Here is a 15,375-nt window from a genome sequence, read left to right as displayed (position 1 = left end):
CCTGCCACATCCAACCGTGAATGGTGGTGGACAATTAAACAACTAACTGGAGCGCGGTAAAACTAATAACATTGGTTTAGAGGATGGTGGGAAGGGGTAAAGATTAAAATTTATGAACTTTGGGGTGGGAAGGGTCAGGTGGGCAGGGAAATTGTTTTGGGGGCGTGCAAAGGGTAAGTAGTTAATTACATCATTATTACGGGGTTGGGAGAGGGGCAAATTAAATGTTTTCAAAATTTTTTCCAACATCTATCTTTTAAAATTTAAATTAAATGGAAGGGCTCAACGCCCTTGACCCCTGTGCAGTGGTGCCAGATGTCCTCGGGGTGGGGATGGTCTGCCCGAGCCATTTAAATGGGCTGCCACGTTTAATATCGCAGCAACTCCACAACATGTAGTCCTTGTGGGCGGATTGTCATTTTTGAAGCTCGCGGCTGAAATCAGCGTCAAGCTTATAAAATCCAGCCCATTATTTCCCCTTTAGTTGTGGGGATGGGAAAATCCATCCACGTTTGTACTTTTGCTGCCCTGGGCAGCACTCACTCCTGACCGACAACATGCCCAAAATAGATCACTTGAGCTTTAGCAGACTTGCTTTTTGTAAGGTTTACTACTAGGTCAGCTGACTGCAATCTTTGTAAGAGGGCGTCTAATTGTGCTAGGTGGTCCCCCCCAGCTCTCACTTTACACTAACAAATCAAGGTATACTACACAGTTGGGCAGGCCAGTCACTACCTGGTTCAACAGCCTTTGGAAGGTGGCTGGGGAATTCCTTCATCCAAAGGGCATCACCCAGCACTGGAATAGGCTGTCGGGGGTGACAAAAGCTGAGATCTCTTTGGCTCGGGGTGTTAAGGGAACCTGCCAATAACCTTTTAGCGAGTCTCTTTTGTTATGTAGGTGGCATTTCCTACTCCATCAGTACAGTCTTTCAGGGGTAGGAGTCAGCTCTGGTCACTGCATTAACCTTCCTGTAATCAATTGTTGAGCCTTGTTGAGCCATCAGGCTTGGGCAGCAGCACAACTGGGGAACTCCAGCTGCTCCGGTTGGTCTCAATCAGTTTGGTTTATAACATATACTGTATTTCCTCCTGAACCTGGGCCATTTTCCTGGGACCCAGGAGTTCTGTTTTATGGGAGGAGTCTCTGCTACCTCCACATCATGTAGGGTTAAGGTTGTGCACCCTGGTGTGTCCCTGCAGATATCTTTAAATGCTGTGAGCAGCCTTGCTTGGGCTTCTTTTTGTTCCGAATTTAAATTGGAGATACTGGTGTCTCAGTTACCCAACACTTTGGTTTTGGCTAACTGGGCAATAATGGGTTCAATTTGGGAATCTCCCAGGCCTTCCCCTAACTCGTCCTCTCTGTCCCTTTTGCCCCCTTCATTCTTGACTGTCTGACAGACCTGTGCTTGTCTGTCCCCTTCCCAGCTGTGATATTGTTTTAACATGTTTATGTGGCACAGCTTTTCTTTCCCTTCATGTCCATAAACTAATTCAAAGGCACTAAAGCCAGTGGACTCATTGAGTGAGTCCCTGTTGGCAAAAAGGAGAAATCCTAGCCCTTTGTCCCAGTCATGGGGGTACTCATAGCAGTATGCCCTAATCATTGTCTTTAGGGTCTGATGGTACCGTTCCAAAGCCTCTTGTGACTATGGGTAGTAGGCTGAGGACTTTAACTTAACCAAAACTCAACACCTCAACTGAGGTGTCACGGGAGTATACACCAAAATGATATGTCTTCCTGTTTCCTTAACCGACAGGGCCCTCAACCGGGTCTGACCCATTTCCCACACTTCTGCCCTCACCCCTTCCCCTCCCTCCCAGAACGGCGACAGGGTTCCCCTTGTCCTCACTTTCCACCCCACCAGCCTCCACATCCAAAGGATCATCCTCCGCCATTTCCTCCACCTCCAGCGTGATGCCACTACCAAACGCAACTTCCCCTCCCTTCCCGTCAGCATTCCGAAGGGATTGTTCCCTCCACAACACCCTGGTCCACTCCTCCATTACCCCCACAACCTCGTCCCCTTCCTACAGCACCTTCCCATGCAATCACAGGAGGTGTAATACCTACCTTTTTAACTCCTCTCCATCCAAGGCCTCAAACTCTTCTTTCAGGTGAAGCAGAAATTTACTTGTACTTATTTCAATGTAGTATACTGTATTCACTGCTCACAATGTGGTCTCCTCTACATTGGGGAGACCAAACGCAGACTGGGTGACCGCTTTGCGGAACACCTCCGCTCAGTCCGAAAGCATGACCCTGAGCTTCCGGTTGCTTGCCATTTCAACACTGCCCCCTGCTCTCATGCTCACAACTCTGTCCTGGGATTGCCGCAGTGTTCCAGTGAACATCAACGCAAGCTCGAGGAACAACATCTCATTTACCGATTAGGCACACTACAGCCTGCCGGACTGAACATTGAGTTCAATAATTTCAGGGCCCTTTTTTATTATTATTTTATTTTATTTTGTTTTATCATTTTTTTTACCATGGGCCTGCCTTAAACTTGTTTTTTATATTTGTGGACAAAGCTATTCATTATTCTGTCATTAACACTCTCTCTACATTAATGTTTTGTCTTTCACCCACCATTAGCACACTCCCTTTGCCTTTGTCCCATGACCTCCTTGTCAGTTAATCTCTCCAGCCCTCTGCCCTGTCAACACCTTCCCTTTTGTTCTCTTTCCCACCCACCCACCCCCACTTCACTTGCTTAAAACCTATTACATTTCTAACCTTTGTCAGTTCTGATGAAAGGTCATTGACCTGAAATGTTAACTCTGCTTCTCTCTCCAGAGATGCTGCCAGACCTGCTGAGTATTTCCAGCACTTTCTGTTTTTATTTCAAGATTTCCAGCATCCGCAGTATTTTGCTTTTATTATTCCAAAATTATCTGTCAGCCTTTGCCAGGACAATAGGAGAAGAAAGTGAAGTGAAAGGAATCCTAGTGTGAATGCACAAGGTGAAGGCTGTATGCAGTTGATATGGATACACACCATCCAAGCGCTGTTTGATGGCTGACATCTTGTTGCCTGCGGCGGACATGAGAAGGGTTTCACTTCAGGATATCCTCACCAGAGGACAGCAGTTCACTTTGCCCTTCAGGCTCCTCCATGAACACTTTCTTTCTTTGGCCTCCTTGTCTCGAGAGACAATGGGTAAGTGCCTGGAGGTGGTCAGTAGTTTGTGAAGCAGCGCCTCGAGTGGCTATAAAGGACAATTCTAGAGTGACAGACTCTTCCACAGGCGCTGCAGATAAAATCGGTTGCTGGGGCTGTTACACAGTTGGCTCTCTCTTTGTACTTCTGTCTTTTTTCCTGCCAACTGCTAAGTCTCTTCAACTCGCCACTCTTTAGCCCGGCCTTTATGGCTGTCTGCCAGCTCTGGCGATCACTGGCAACTAACTCCCACGACTTGTGGTCAGTGTCACTGGACTCCTCTTTGCTGACGATGCTGCATTAACATCTCACACAGAAGAGTGTCTGCAGAGACTCATTGACAGGTTTGCGGCTGCCTGCAACGAATTTGGCCTAACCATCAGCCTCAAGGAAACGAACATCATGGGACAGGACGTCAGAAATGCTCCATCCATCAATATCAACAACCACGCTCTGGAAGTGGTTCAAGAGTTCACCTACCTAGACTCAACTATCACCAGTAACCTGTCTCTCGATGCAGAAATCAACAAGCGCATGGGAAAGGCTTCCACTGCTATGTCCAGACTGGCCAAGAGAGTGTGGGAAAATGGCGCACAGACACAGAACACAAAAGTCCGAGTGTTTCAAGCCTGTGTCCTCAGTACCTTGATCTACGGCAGCGAGGCCTGGACAATGTATATCAGCCAAGAGTGGCGTCTCAACTCATTCCATCTTCGCTGCCTCCGGAGAATCCTTGGCATCAGGTGGCAGGACCGTATCTCCAACACAGAAGTCCTGTGACACTGTACACCATGAATGCTAGGAGTGAAATTCAGGTCATGTAGCTGGCTTTATGTGCTCTGCACACTTGTGGTGAGGTTCTGTCATTTTTGAAGTCAGGGTTCCTGTGTCTGCTCTCTCAGCAGCAGAAATGTCAGGCCAAAATCCCAGTAATCCCTTTGCTATTGTTATATAAAGCTATGTAATTAGCACTCTAAGCATCATTAATTCCTAGAACTATAAAGTAATACATACTGAACATGGAATTCCCCGGAAACTCCTGCCAAAAACAATCTGATTCAGAAACACCCCAGAAGTATATTCAAGTGAAATGAATGACATTGTGCAGATAGCCTTACTTGTGTAATAGTGATGAGATGAATGATCAATATTGACTTGTATTCGGTGGTGTTGGTTGACAGAGGAATGTTGGTCAGGTCAAATGGTTCCATAGGGTCATTAACATTCATCCAATCCACTGAAAGAGGCCGAGTGCTCAACATCTCGTTCTAAGAACAATGACTCCAACAGTGCAGCATTTTGTTTATAAATGGCGGACTGTCACTGGAGTAGCACCAAGAATTAGCAGCCTGCTCTAAGGGGGGAAGAGGCAGAAATCCTCGCTACCACAGGAATTTTCAATGTTCAGCAGCAAGACAGATCCATCATGGAGTAATGAAGGCATAAAAAAAAGAACTGAAATCAGCAGAAATGGGAGAATTGCCAGTAGGTACTTTGAAGCTTCTGTTTCCTTCTCCTGTGATATTCCAATAGAATCTGTCTAGTTTATCACTACAAACTCCTCCAACCCAACAACCCTCTCAGAATTCTGCATTCCCTCAATTCCAGCCTGTTGTACATCCCCGATTTCTCCTTAACATTTTCCCTTTTACCCCATCAAAACCTTTCATAATTTTCAACATCTGTATGAAATTTCCCCTTCACCTTTTCTGCTCTAATGAGAACAATCCCAGCTTCTCACATCTCTCCATATAACTGAAATCCTGCATCCCTCATATCATTCCGGTCAATCTCTTCTGCACACTCTCCAAGGTCTTGACATACTTCCCAAAGTGTGGTGCCCAGAACTGGTCACAATACTCCAGCTGAGGCCTTACTATTGTTTTATAATAGTTTAGTATTACTTCCTTGCTTTTGTACTCTATGCCTCTATTTATAAAACTAAGGATCCCATATGCTTTTCTAACAAGTTCTAAACTTGTCTCCTTCAAAGATTTGTGTGTGTACACCCTCAGGTCTTCTGACAATATCAAGCCGCTTCCACTGCACTGCCAGACCCAAGCTTGCCCCTTTTACCTTATCAACCCTTTTTTACAGCAATTGCTAACTTCCCTTTACCTGATCCACTTCATATTCATTGACAGTATGTCAGAGAGGGTAGGTTGAATCTGGACAACATTATCACCCCACCTCCCCCCAGCCCCACCCCTTCCAAGACTTTCTTGTGATACTTTCTCCTCTCATGGATCATTTCCACCCATTGATGGCTGGTGTCAATGGCAAATTCTTTAACATTGTGCCTCCTGAAATTAATCACCTTTTTCTCTAAATTATGCCTTTAGCATTTCCTTGCCAGGCATAATGAAGCTCTTCATCAAGTGTTGCCCTCCTCCCCCATCACTTTTTCTCTTTATTGCACTCTTCAGCCTTTCAACACTAATAGCACAACAAACAGATTGATGGATCTGTTTACAATTGGTGGCATTCCTTTGCACCAAATTCCCAACACCAAACTTCCCTTTTAACATTATACTCAGACTACATTATAAGCCTAGGCCTTTTTACAACAGGAAATTAGAGAGTATATCACAGTAACGAGAACAATTTGCACATATACAGCATTTAACATAGAAAAATGTTCCAAGGCATTTCAAGAAGTGTGAGAATTTGTTGAAGGTGACATAGCTATCATGGCTCTGAATCAAAAAGTCATTTAAACATTGGGAAGACCAAAGTCACTGTCTTTGGGCCCAGGCACAATTCCATTCCTCTCCACAGCTAATGTCACAGGCTAAACCAGACTTTTCAGAACCTCAGCCAGCGTATTTAACCTCATGTCCTCTCCATCACCAAGACCACCTACTTCCAGATCTATGATAGTACCCATCTATGCCCCTGCTTCAGCTCATCCGCTCTGAAACCCTCATCCATACTTTTGTAATCTCCAGATTTGACTATTCCAATGCTTTCCAGGCTGACTTCCTATCTTTCACCCTCCATAAACTTAAGCTCATCCCAGCTCTGCAACCCATATGCTAACTTGCACTAAGTCCTCTTCATCTAACACCCCACCATGCTCACTGACCTACATTGGATTCTGGTCTGGAAATGCCCTGATTTTAAAATTCTAATGCTTATGTTCAAATTCTGACATGGTCTCACCCTTCCTTACCTCTGTAACCTCCTCCAGCCCGACAACCCTCTGAAATCTCTGAGCTCTGTAACCTAATGGCAGGATTTCTGCTCACGTATTCTCTCCAATTACTACTTTCAATAACCAGGGAGGCCATAAGTGCAAGAATGTCTGCTTACTTGTTGGACACCCTCTACTTTTCACCATGACATTTAGGTCACAACCAACAAAAATAACAGCTCCCACAAACTGGAGAGACAATGTTTAGCAGGGAGGTGGTTTTAAGAATGGAGACTGAATTGATGCAGTCTAGTTCCATGGCCACTTGAGTCACTGGCCACTCTCCTGCTGGCAGTTGGAGACACCGGGAAGAAAGGAAGACTTAGAGGGAATATGGTGCAAGGGCAACTTTCACGTTTCCTGGCACTGGTTAGAAAGAAGCACAAGCAGAGAACTGGAAGTATTTTTCAATACAGTCAGAGGCTGGGAATTCTGTGGCGAGTAACTCCTCTCCTGATTCCCCAAAGCTTGTCCACCATCTACAAGGCACAAGTCAGGAGTGTGATGGAATACTCTCCATTTGCCTGGATGGTGCAGCTCCAACAACACTCAAGATGCTCGACACCATCCAGGACAAAGCAGCCTTTCTTGATTGGCACCCCATCTACAAACATTCACTCCCTCCACCACCGACGCACAGTGGCAGCAGTGTGTACCATCTACAAGATGAATTACGGCAACTCACCAAGACTCCTTCGACAGCACCTTCCAAACCCACAACCTCTACCACCAAGAAGGACAAGGGTAGCAGATGCATGGGAACACCACCATCTGCAAGTTCCCCTTCAAGCCACACACCATCCTGACTTGGAACTATATCGCCGTTCCTTCACTGTCGCTGGGTCAAAATCCTGGAACTCCCTTCCTAACAGTACTGTGGGTGTACCTACCCCACATGGACTGCAGCGGTTCAAGGAGGCAGCCCACCACCACCTTCTCAAGAGCAATTAGGGATGGGCAATAAATGCTGGCCTAGTCAGCGATAGTCACATTCCGTGAAAGAATAAAAGAAAATTAAATAATGCTTCTTTTCAGTCACATGTTAGGAGAGTGATCAGGGCAAATTGTCCTCTGAATTTGTCTTCATTCCAAACCTTCACTTGGTTACCCTGCACCCCCATCCCCCATTTCCCTTCTGCCTGATAATCTAGTCAATGTCTTGGAAATAATCAGTGGGTGAAAGGGCACAGTTCGGCTCATGGTAACATTCTTGCTTCTGAGTCAGAAAGTGGTTCAAGACCCACTCCAGAGATGTGAGCACACAATCTAGACTGTCATTCCAATGCTACACTATGGGAATGCTGCACTGTCGAAGCTGTCATCTTTCAGATGAGATGTTAAACAGAGGCCCCACCTGCCCTCTCAGGTAAAAGATCCCGTGGCACTATTTGAAGAGAAAGAGAGTTATCTTGGTGTCACTCAACCAACATTTGGTCATTTATTTTACTGCTGTTTGTGGGATCTTGCTGTGTGAAAATTGGCTTCCACGTTTCTAACATTACAACAGTGACTACACTTCAAAAGTACTTCGTTGGCTATAAGGTGTTTTGGAATGTCCTGACGTCACGAAAGGCGCGACAGAAATGCAAGTCTTTCTGTTTACAGACACAAACTCATTTTACAGTACATCTGTGGGCTTCCTGATCCAATCCCATCTCTGTGTGTCTGATCCAAACTTTTAACCTGCTCATTGCACACCTATTGTCTCTTGACCAGTTACGAATCTTCCCATAAACTGTTTCACGGGGGTGTGACCATTTTTGAAATGTCAGAAGAGAGAGAAAGAAAAAAAATTGACAAATGGCATGTTTAATTTCTTCCGATTTAACAGGCTAACCTCAGAAAAAAAATCCTTTAAAATATATTTCAACAACTGGAATTATTTTGTAAACAAGAAACAAAGATTTGTGCTTACCTGAGTAAAGTATAGATTCATCAAGCTTAAGGTGAAGAACTGGAGGCAAACTGGGAAACAGTAAAGTAACCAGAAAGCAAAGGGACCAAGTGAGTTAGCCTGCACGAAGTCTTTGAAATAAAATGAGAAAAGGATGGTCCTGAGAGCAGCCCAGAGCAGGCAGAGGAAGAGAAACACAGTCTGGTAACTAAACCTCTTGTGTCTGTAGTGCAGAATAAGCCAGAGCTGTACGTACACAAACACAAATAGTAAGGAGTAAAAGATAGTGTAAGCAACAGTCAACCCCAGCTTCACAAAGGCAGGGACAGCAGGAGAGAGAGTCGGAAGGGGCATTTCCTCGCCCTCCATATCCATTACTTCGCTCTTAGTTCCCCATTCCATCCAGCCATGAGATTTGTTTCATTTCATCGGCCGAACGAAACAAGTCCCGGCTTTCTGCTCTTGCAGCTGGAGACGGTCTGAAGAAGCACATGACCAAACCAGAATGATTCATTAAATCTGAGGCTTTGTCAGCACTTGGCAGGAAACTGAAAGTTGCCCACTTCAAGGCAGTCCCGAAACATCCGTGTCTGCACTGAGTGTGCACTCACAACTTTGGCAGAGCTACACAAGCTGAATATTTAAAAAAAAAACCAGCTGAATATCCACTGACAATTCAAATAGGATACGGTGTATGCTACATTCGGTGTGAAGATTCCTCAGGCTGTGCTCATTTAACCTCTAAACAATTGTCTGTTTATAGTGGAGGGGTGGAAACTTCATTCAGATTCAATTTTGGAACTTTTTTATATTGAAGTTTGCACTTGGACTCATCCATAAAGGTATAATTCTGTTTCCCACTAGTCAAATATACCAGATATCAACAGATTGGAAACATATCCTAATTCCACTTGATAATTGTGTAGCTGTCAAAGCTAATATACAAGCACTGTTTTACCATCAACACTTTCAGGAGAAACAACTTGAACACATCTTTCTTCCCCTGCCCTTTCAGCATTCTAATGAGACTGTCCCCTCAGTGACACCCTCATCCACTCCTCGATCCCCCCAGCACTGCCTCCCTCTCCCACCGCACCTTCCTGTGCAAGCTCAAGAAATGCAACACCTGCCCTTTTCCCTCCTCCCTTCTGATCATCCAGGGACCCAAACACTCCTTCCAGGTGAAGCAGTAATTTACTTGTAATTCTTTCAATGTAGTATACTGTATTCACTGCTCACTATGTGGTCTCCTCCACACTGGGAAGACCAAATGCAGACTGGCTGACCGCTTTGTGGAACACCTCCGCTCAGTCCACAAGTGTGACCCTGAGTTTCCGATTACTGGTCATTTTAATTCCCCACTCCACTGACACTCGGACCTCACTGTCCTCGGCCTCCTACTCTGCTCCAATGAAGCCCAATGTAAGCTCGAGGAACTGAGGATAGTTAAGGGTTAGTTTTATCTGAAATCTAATCTGTCTTTTATTTAGCAGATTAATTTAACAGTTGCTGTTTGGGTTGGAGAAGGTGAGTTTTAGACCAGCTTTAAACAGGGTTCACTCAGGCTCTGCTCACAGCTGCACCTTGTTAATTAGAAAATTGGCTTAAACCAGTTTTCAGGGGGCTAGAGTCAGTCAGTATAAAAGTGAGCCATCTTACAGTGCTGACTTTGTTTGCACTAGAGAGCTGATTTGGGTTGTATTAGAGTACTATAGTGGAAGTTTGGTACCTGAGGAAGTTCGGTAAGGAGGGAGCGAGGAGCTCCTTTCATTTCCGACCTGTCCTCAGAGTGAGGGGAGCTGAGAGCTTCCAAAGAGCACAGCTGACTGGGAGAAGACTCGGAGGGCAGAGTTCCGGATCGGTAAGTATAAAAAACTTGCCTCTGGTAAAAATACTGAAAGTGATGTCACAGGATAGCTGTGACCTGATTGGCTGGTAGGGAATTTTTTTTTGACTGAATTTGAAAATAAAACATTGATAAAAATTGATTAAAACCCTAATTAACTAATTAATAAGGAGAGTAAGTAAACCAGAGGGAGGACATTACTGTATTTAGTTAGCATTTAATATTTATAGTAGGAATCTAGCACTAGGGACCATTTGGTTAATTATAACAATTTAGTAAGGATTTAATAAGTATTTATTTCAAATTAATTTATTAATTAGTGCTAGAAATGTCAGTTAGAGGGGTAAAGTGCTTCACCTGTGAGATGTGGGAGGTCTGTGACATTTCCAGCGTTCCGGACGACTACATCTGCAGGAAGTGTATCCAGCTGCAGCTCCTCACAGACCGCATGGATCGGTTGGAGCAGCAACTGGATGCACTAAGGAGCATGCAGGTGGCAGAAAACGTCACAGACAGGAGTTTTAGAGAAGTGGTTATACCCAAGGTGCAGGCAGATAGATGGGTGACTGCTAGAAGGGGCAGACAGTCAGTGCAGGAATCCCCTGTGGCTATCCCCCTCTCTAACAAGTATACCGTTTTGGATACTGTTGGGGGGGATGGCCTATCAGGTGAAAACAACAGCAGCCAGAGCAGTGGCACCACGGCTGGCACTGTTGTTCAGCAGGGAGGGATAAAGCGCAGAAGAGCAATAGTTATAGGGGACTCTATAGTCAGGGGCACAGATAGGCGCTTCTGTGGACGTGAAAGAGACTCCAGGATGGTATTTTGCCTCCCTGGTGCCAGGGTCAAGGATGTCTCTGAACGGACAGGGGGAATTCTGAAGGAGGAGGGTGAACAGCCAGAGGTTGTGGTACACATCGGTACCAATGACATAGGCAGGAAGAGTGATGAGGTCCTGCAGGGGGAGTTTAGGGAGTTGGGAAGAAAGTTAAAAGACAGGACCTCTAGGGTTGTAATCTCGGGATTACTCCCTGTGCCACATGCCAATGAGGCTATAAATAGGAAGATAGTGCAGCTAAACACATGGCTGAACAGCTGGTGTAGAAGGGAGGTTTTCAGATATCTGGACCATTGGGATCTCTTCAGGGACAGATGGGACCTGTACAAGAAGGACGGGTTGCATTTAAACTGGAGGGGCACAAATATCCTGGCTGCGAGGTTTGCTAGCGTCACTCAGGAGGGTTTAAACTAGTGTGGGAGGGGGGTGGGAACCAGAGCAGTAGGACAGCAAGTGAAATAAATGAGGGGGAACGAGTAAATAAGGCCAGTAAGACTAAGAGCAAGAGCAGGCAGGGAGATGTTGCTGAGCACAGTGGGTCTGGTGGTCTGAAGTGCATTTGTTTCAATGAGAGAAGTATAACAGGTAAGGCAGATGAACTTAGAGCTTGGATTAGTACTTGGAAATATGATGTTGTTGCTATTACAGAGACTTGGTTGAGGGAAGGACAGGATTGGCAGCAAAATGTTCCAGGATTTAGAAGCTTCAGGAGGGATAGAGGGGGATGTAAAAGGGGTGGGGAGTTGCATTACTTGTTAAGGAGAATATCACAGCTGTAGTGCGGGAGGACACCTCGGAGGGGTCATGCAGCGAGGCAATATGGGTGGAGCTCAGGAATAGGAAGGGTGCAGTCACGATGTTGGGCGTTTACTACAGGCCTCCCAACAGCCAGCGGGAGGTGGAGGAGCAGATATGTAGACAGATTTCGGAAAGATGTAAAGGTAACAGCGTTGTAGTGGTGGGTGATTTTAACTTCCCCTATATTGACTGGGACTCACTTAGTGCTAGGGGCTTGGATGGGGCAGAATTTGTAAGGAGCATCCAGGAGGGCTTCTTGAAACAATATGTAGATAATCCAACTCGGGGTGGGGCCGTACTGGACCTGGTATTGGGGAATGAGCCCAGCCAGGTAGTCTAAGTTTCAGTAGGGAAGCATTTCGGGAACAGTGACCATATTTCCATAAGTTTTAAGGTACTTGTGGATAAAGATAAGAGTAGTCTTCGGGTGAAGGTGCTAAATTGGGGGAAGGTTAATTATAACAATATTAGGCAGGAACTGAAGAATTTAGATTGGGGGCGGCTGTTTGAGGGTAAATCAACATCTGACATGTGGGAGTCTTTCAAATGTCAGTTGATTAGAATCCAGGACCAGCATGTTCCTGTGAGGAAGAAGGATAAGTTTGGCAAGTTTCGGGAACCTTGGATAACGCGGGATATTGTGAGCCTAGTCAAAAAGAAAAAGGAAGCATTCGTAAGGGCTGGAAGGCTGGGAACAGACGAATCCCTTGAGGAATATAAAGACGGTAGGAAGGAACTTAAGCAAGGAGTCAGGAGGGCTAAAAGGGGTCATGAAAAGTCATTGGCAAACAGGATTAAGGAAAATCCCAAGGCTTTTTATACGTATATAAAGAGCAAGAGGGTAACTAGGGAAAGGGTTGGCCCACTCAAATACAGAGAAGGGAATCTATGTGTGGAGCCAGAGGAAATGGGCGAGGTACTAAATGAGTACTTAGCATCAGTGTTCACCAAAGAAAAGGACATGGTGGATGATGAGCCTAGGGGAGGAGTGTAGATAGTCTCAGTCATCTCATTATCAAAGAGGAGGAGGTGTTGGGTGTCTTGCAAAGCATTAAGGTAGATAAGTCCCCAGGGCCTGATGGGATCTACCCCAGAATACTGAGGGAGGCAAGGGAAGAAATTGCTGGGGCCTTGACAGAAATCTTTGCATCCTCATTGGCTACAGGTGAGGTCCCAGAAGACTGGAGAATAGCCAATGTTGTTCCTTTGTTTAAGAAGGGTGACAAGGATAATCCAGGAAATTATAGGCCGGTGAGCCTTACGTCAGTGGTAGGGAAATTATTAGAGAGGATTCTCCGGGACAGGATTCACTCCCATTTGGAAACAAACAAACTTATTAGCGAGAGGCAGCATGGTTTTGTGTCTCACTACTTTGATTGAGTTTTTTGAGGAAGTGACGAAGATGATTGATGAAGGAAGGGCAGTGGATGTTGTCTACATGGACTTTAGTAAAGCCTTTGACAAGGTCCCTCATGGCAGACTGGTACAAAAGGTGATGTCACACGGGATCAGAAGGGAGCTGGCAAGATGGATACAGAACTGGCTTGGTCATAGAAGACAGAGGGTAGCAGTGGAAGGGTGCTTTTCTGAATGGAGGGATGTGACTAGTGGTGTTCCACAGAGATCAGTGCTGGGACCTTTGCTGTTTGTATTATATATAAATGATTTGGAGGCAAATGTAGCTGGTCTGATTAGTAAGTTTGCAGACGACACAAAGGTTGGTGGAGTTGCAGATAATGATGAGGATTGTCAGAGGATACAGCAGGATATAGATCGGTTGGAGACTTGGGCGGAGAAATGGCAGATGGAGTTTAATCCGGACAAATGTGAGGTAATGCATTTTGGAAGGTCTAATGCAGGTGGGAGGTATACAGTAAATGGCAGAACCCTTAGGAGTATTGACAGGCAGAGAGATCTGGGCGTACAGGTCCACAGGTCACTGAAAGTGGCAACGCAGGTGGATAAGGTCATCAAGAAGGCATACGACATGCTTGCCTTCATCGGTCGGGGCATAGAGTATAAAAATTAGCAAGTCATGTTGCAGCTGTACAGAACCTTAGTTAGGCCACACTTAGAATATTGCGTGCAGTTCTGGTCGCCACATTACCAGAAGGACGTGGAGGCTTTGGAGAGGGTACAGAAGAGGTTTACCAGGATGTTGCCTGGTCTGGAGGGTATTTGCTATGAGAAGAGGTTGGATAAACTCGGATTGTTTTCACTGGAACGACGGAGGTGGAGGGGCGACATGGAGGGTTTACAAAGTTCTGAGTGGCATGGACAGAGTGGATAGTCAGAAGCTTTTTCCCAGGGTGGAAGAGTTAGTTACTAGGGGACATAGGTTTAAGGTGAGAGGGGCAATGTTTCGAGGGGATGTGCGAGGCAAGTTCTTTACACAGAGGTGGTGAGTGCCTGGAACTTGCTGCCGGGGGAGGTGGTGGAAGCAGGTACGATAGCGACGTTTAAGAGGCATCTTGACAAATACATGAATAGGATGGGAATAGAGGGATACAGTCCCCGGAAGTGCAGAAGGTTTTAGTTTTGACAGGCATCAAGATCGGCGCAGGCTTGGAGGGCCGAATGGCCTGTTCCTGTGCTGTACTGTTCTTTATTCTTTGTTCTTTGAACAGCACCTCATTTTTCGATTTGGCATTTTGCAAGCATCCAGACTCAACATTGACTTCAACAATTTCAGATCAGAACCTCTGTCCGAATTTGTGGAAAGCAGCTATTAGGAATGATTCTGCTGTTCCCTTTTGGACCTCCTGTAGACCCATCTTTTGTTTCTTGTCCTATTACCACCTTTTTTTGCCTTGCACCATCATCGCTTTCGTCATTTAATCCCTCCTTTTCCCACAGTGCCTCAAGGATGTTACATGTAGCCCACTGCCTGAAGGACTTTTGATCAAAGGTGTTTTTCTGCACAAACTTTTCCACGTACGGTACCGTCCAACTGAATGGAGCGTTCTGCGCAAACATGGCCAGACTCATCCTTTACAACACCCAGGACAGGCAGAACACGGCATGTAGTGATACTTGATGTTTGTGTACCGACGGTCTACACACAGTTTGATGCAGCCACACACAAAAGTGGCCAACAGAGGATTAGGGATAGGCAATAGTTTTTTTTTTTCCAAAAATATACTTTATTCATAAAATTTGTAAAAGTGCATTATATCACAGTTCAAAATTGACATGAAATAAAGTGTAATACAGTTCAATTTCTTTCACTGCAGTATGTGGCACTCTGAGGTGCCTCACTACACTTACAATTACATGTCATACATTCTTTGGCACATACAGCCAAGGTTTTCCATGGGTTCCAGTCACTTGGTGGACTATGGCAGAAGAGTCCTGCTTTTCCCATGGGCAATGAATGCAGGCCTTTGCAGTGACACCTACACCCCAAGAATTACATTTTTAAAGTCTGGTATTTTGCATCCACTGATGTATTCAACTTTCAAATTCATATGTGACAGTCTAATTATATCACCTGGAAGTAGTTAGGATCCCTTCACAGACAGCTTAAGTATGAGTGAAATGAGTACTCGATGAGGAAACTGAACACTTTCGGTGACAGAGAATAAAAGGAACTGCTGACATTCAGAAATAGGTACAAACTATGCACAGTAACAAATGTGGTT

At 45.3% G+C, this 15,375-nt stretch overlaps 1 protein-coding gene across 1 annotated transcript in view; it reads right to left on the bottom strand.

Annotated features, from left to right (window-relative positions):
• LOC137355518 (G protein-coupled receptor 137Ba-like) overlaps positions 1 to 8,753 on the bottom strand; it is a 49,300-nt gene extending 40,547 nt beyond the window's left edge. The window contains exon 1 of the mRNA XM_068020754.1: positions 8,274 to 8,753. Coding sequence (XP_067876855.1) covers positions 8,274 to 8,654 — 381 coding nt within the window. The 5' untranslated portion in view covers positions 8,655 to 8,753. The remainder of the gene's footprint in view (positions 1 to 8,273) is intronic.
• Between the last annotated feature and the right edge of the window lie 6,622 nt (positions 8,754 to 15,375).

This window comes from Heterodontus francisci, chromosome 3, assembly GCF_036365525.1.
Source record: "Heterodontus francisci isolate sHetFra1 chromosome 3, sHetFra1.hap1, whole genome shotgun sequence".
Lineage (NCBI taxonomy): Eukaryota > Metazoa > Chordata > Chondrichthyes > Heterodontiformes > Heterodontidae > Heterodontus > Heterodontus francisci.
This window is presented reverse-complemented; position numbering and strand designations above follow the sequence as displayed.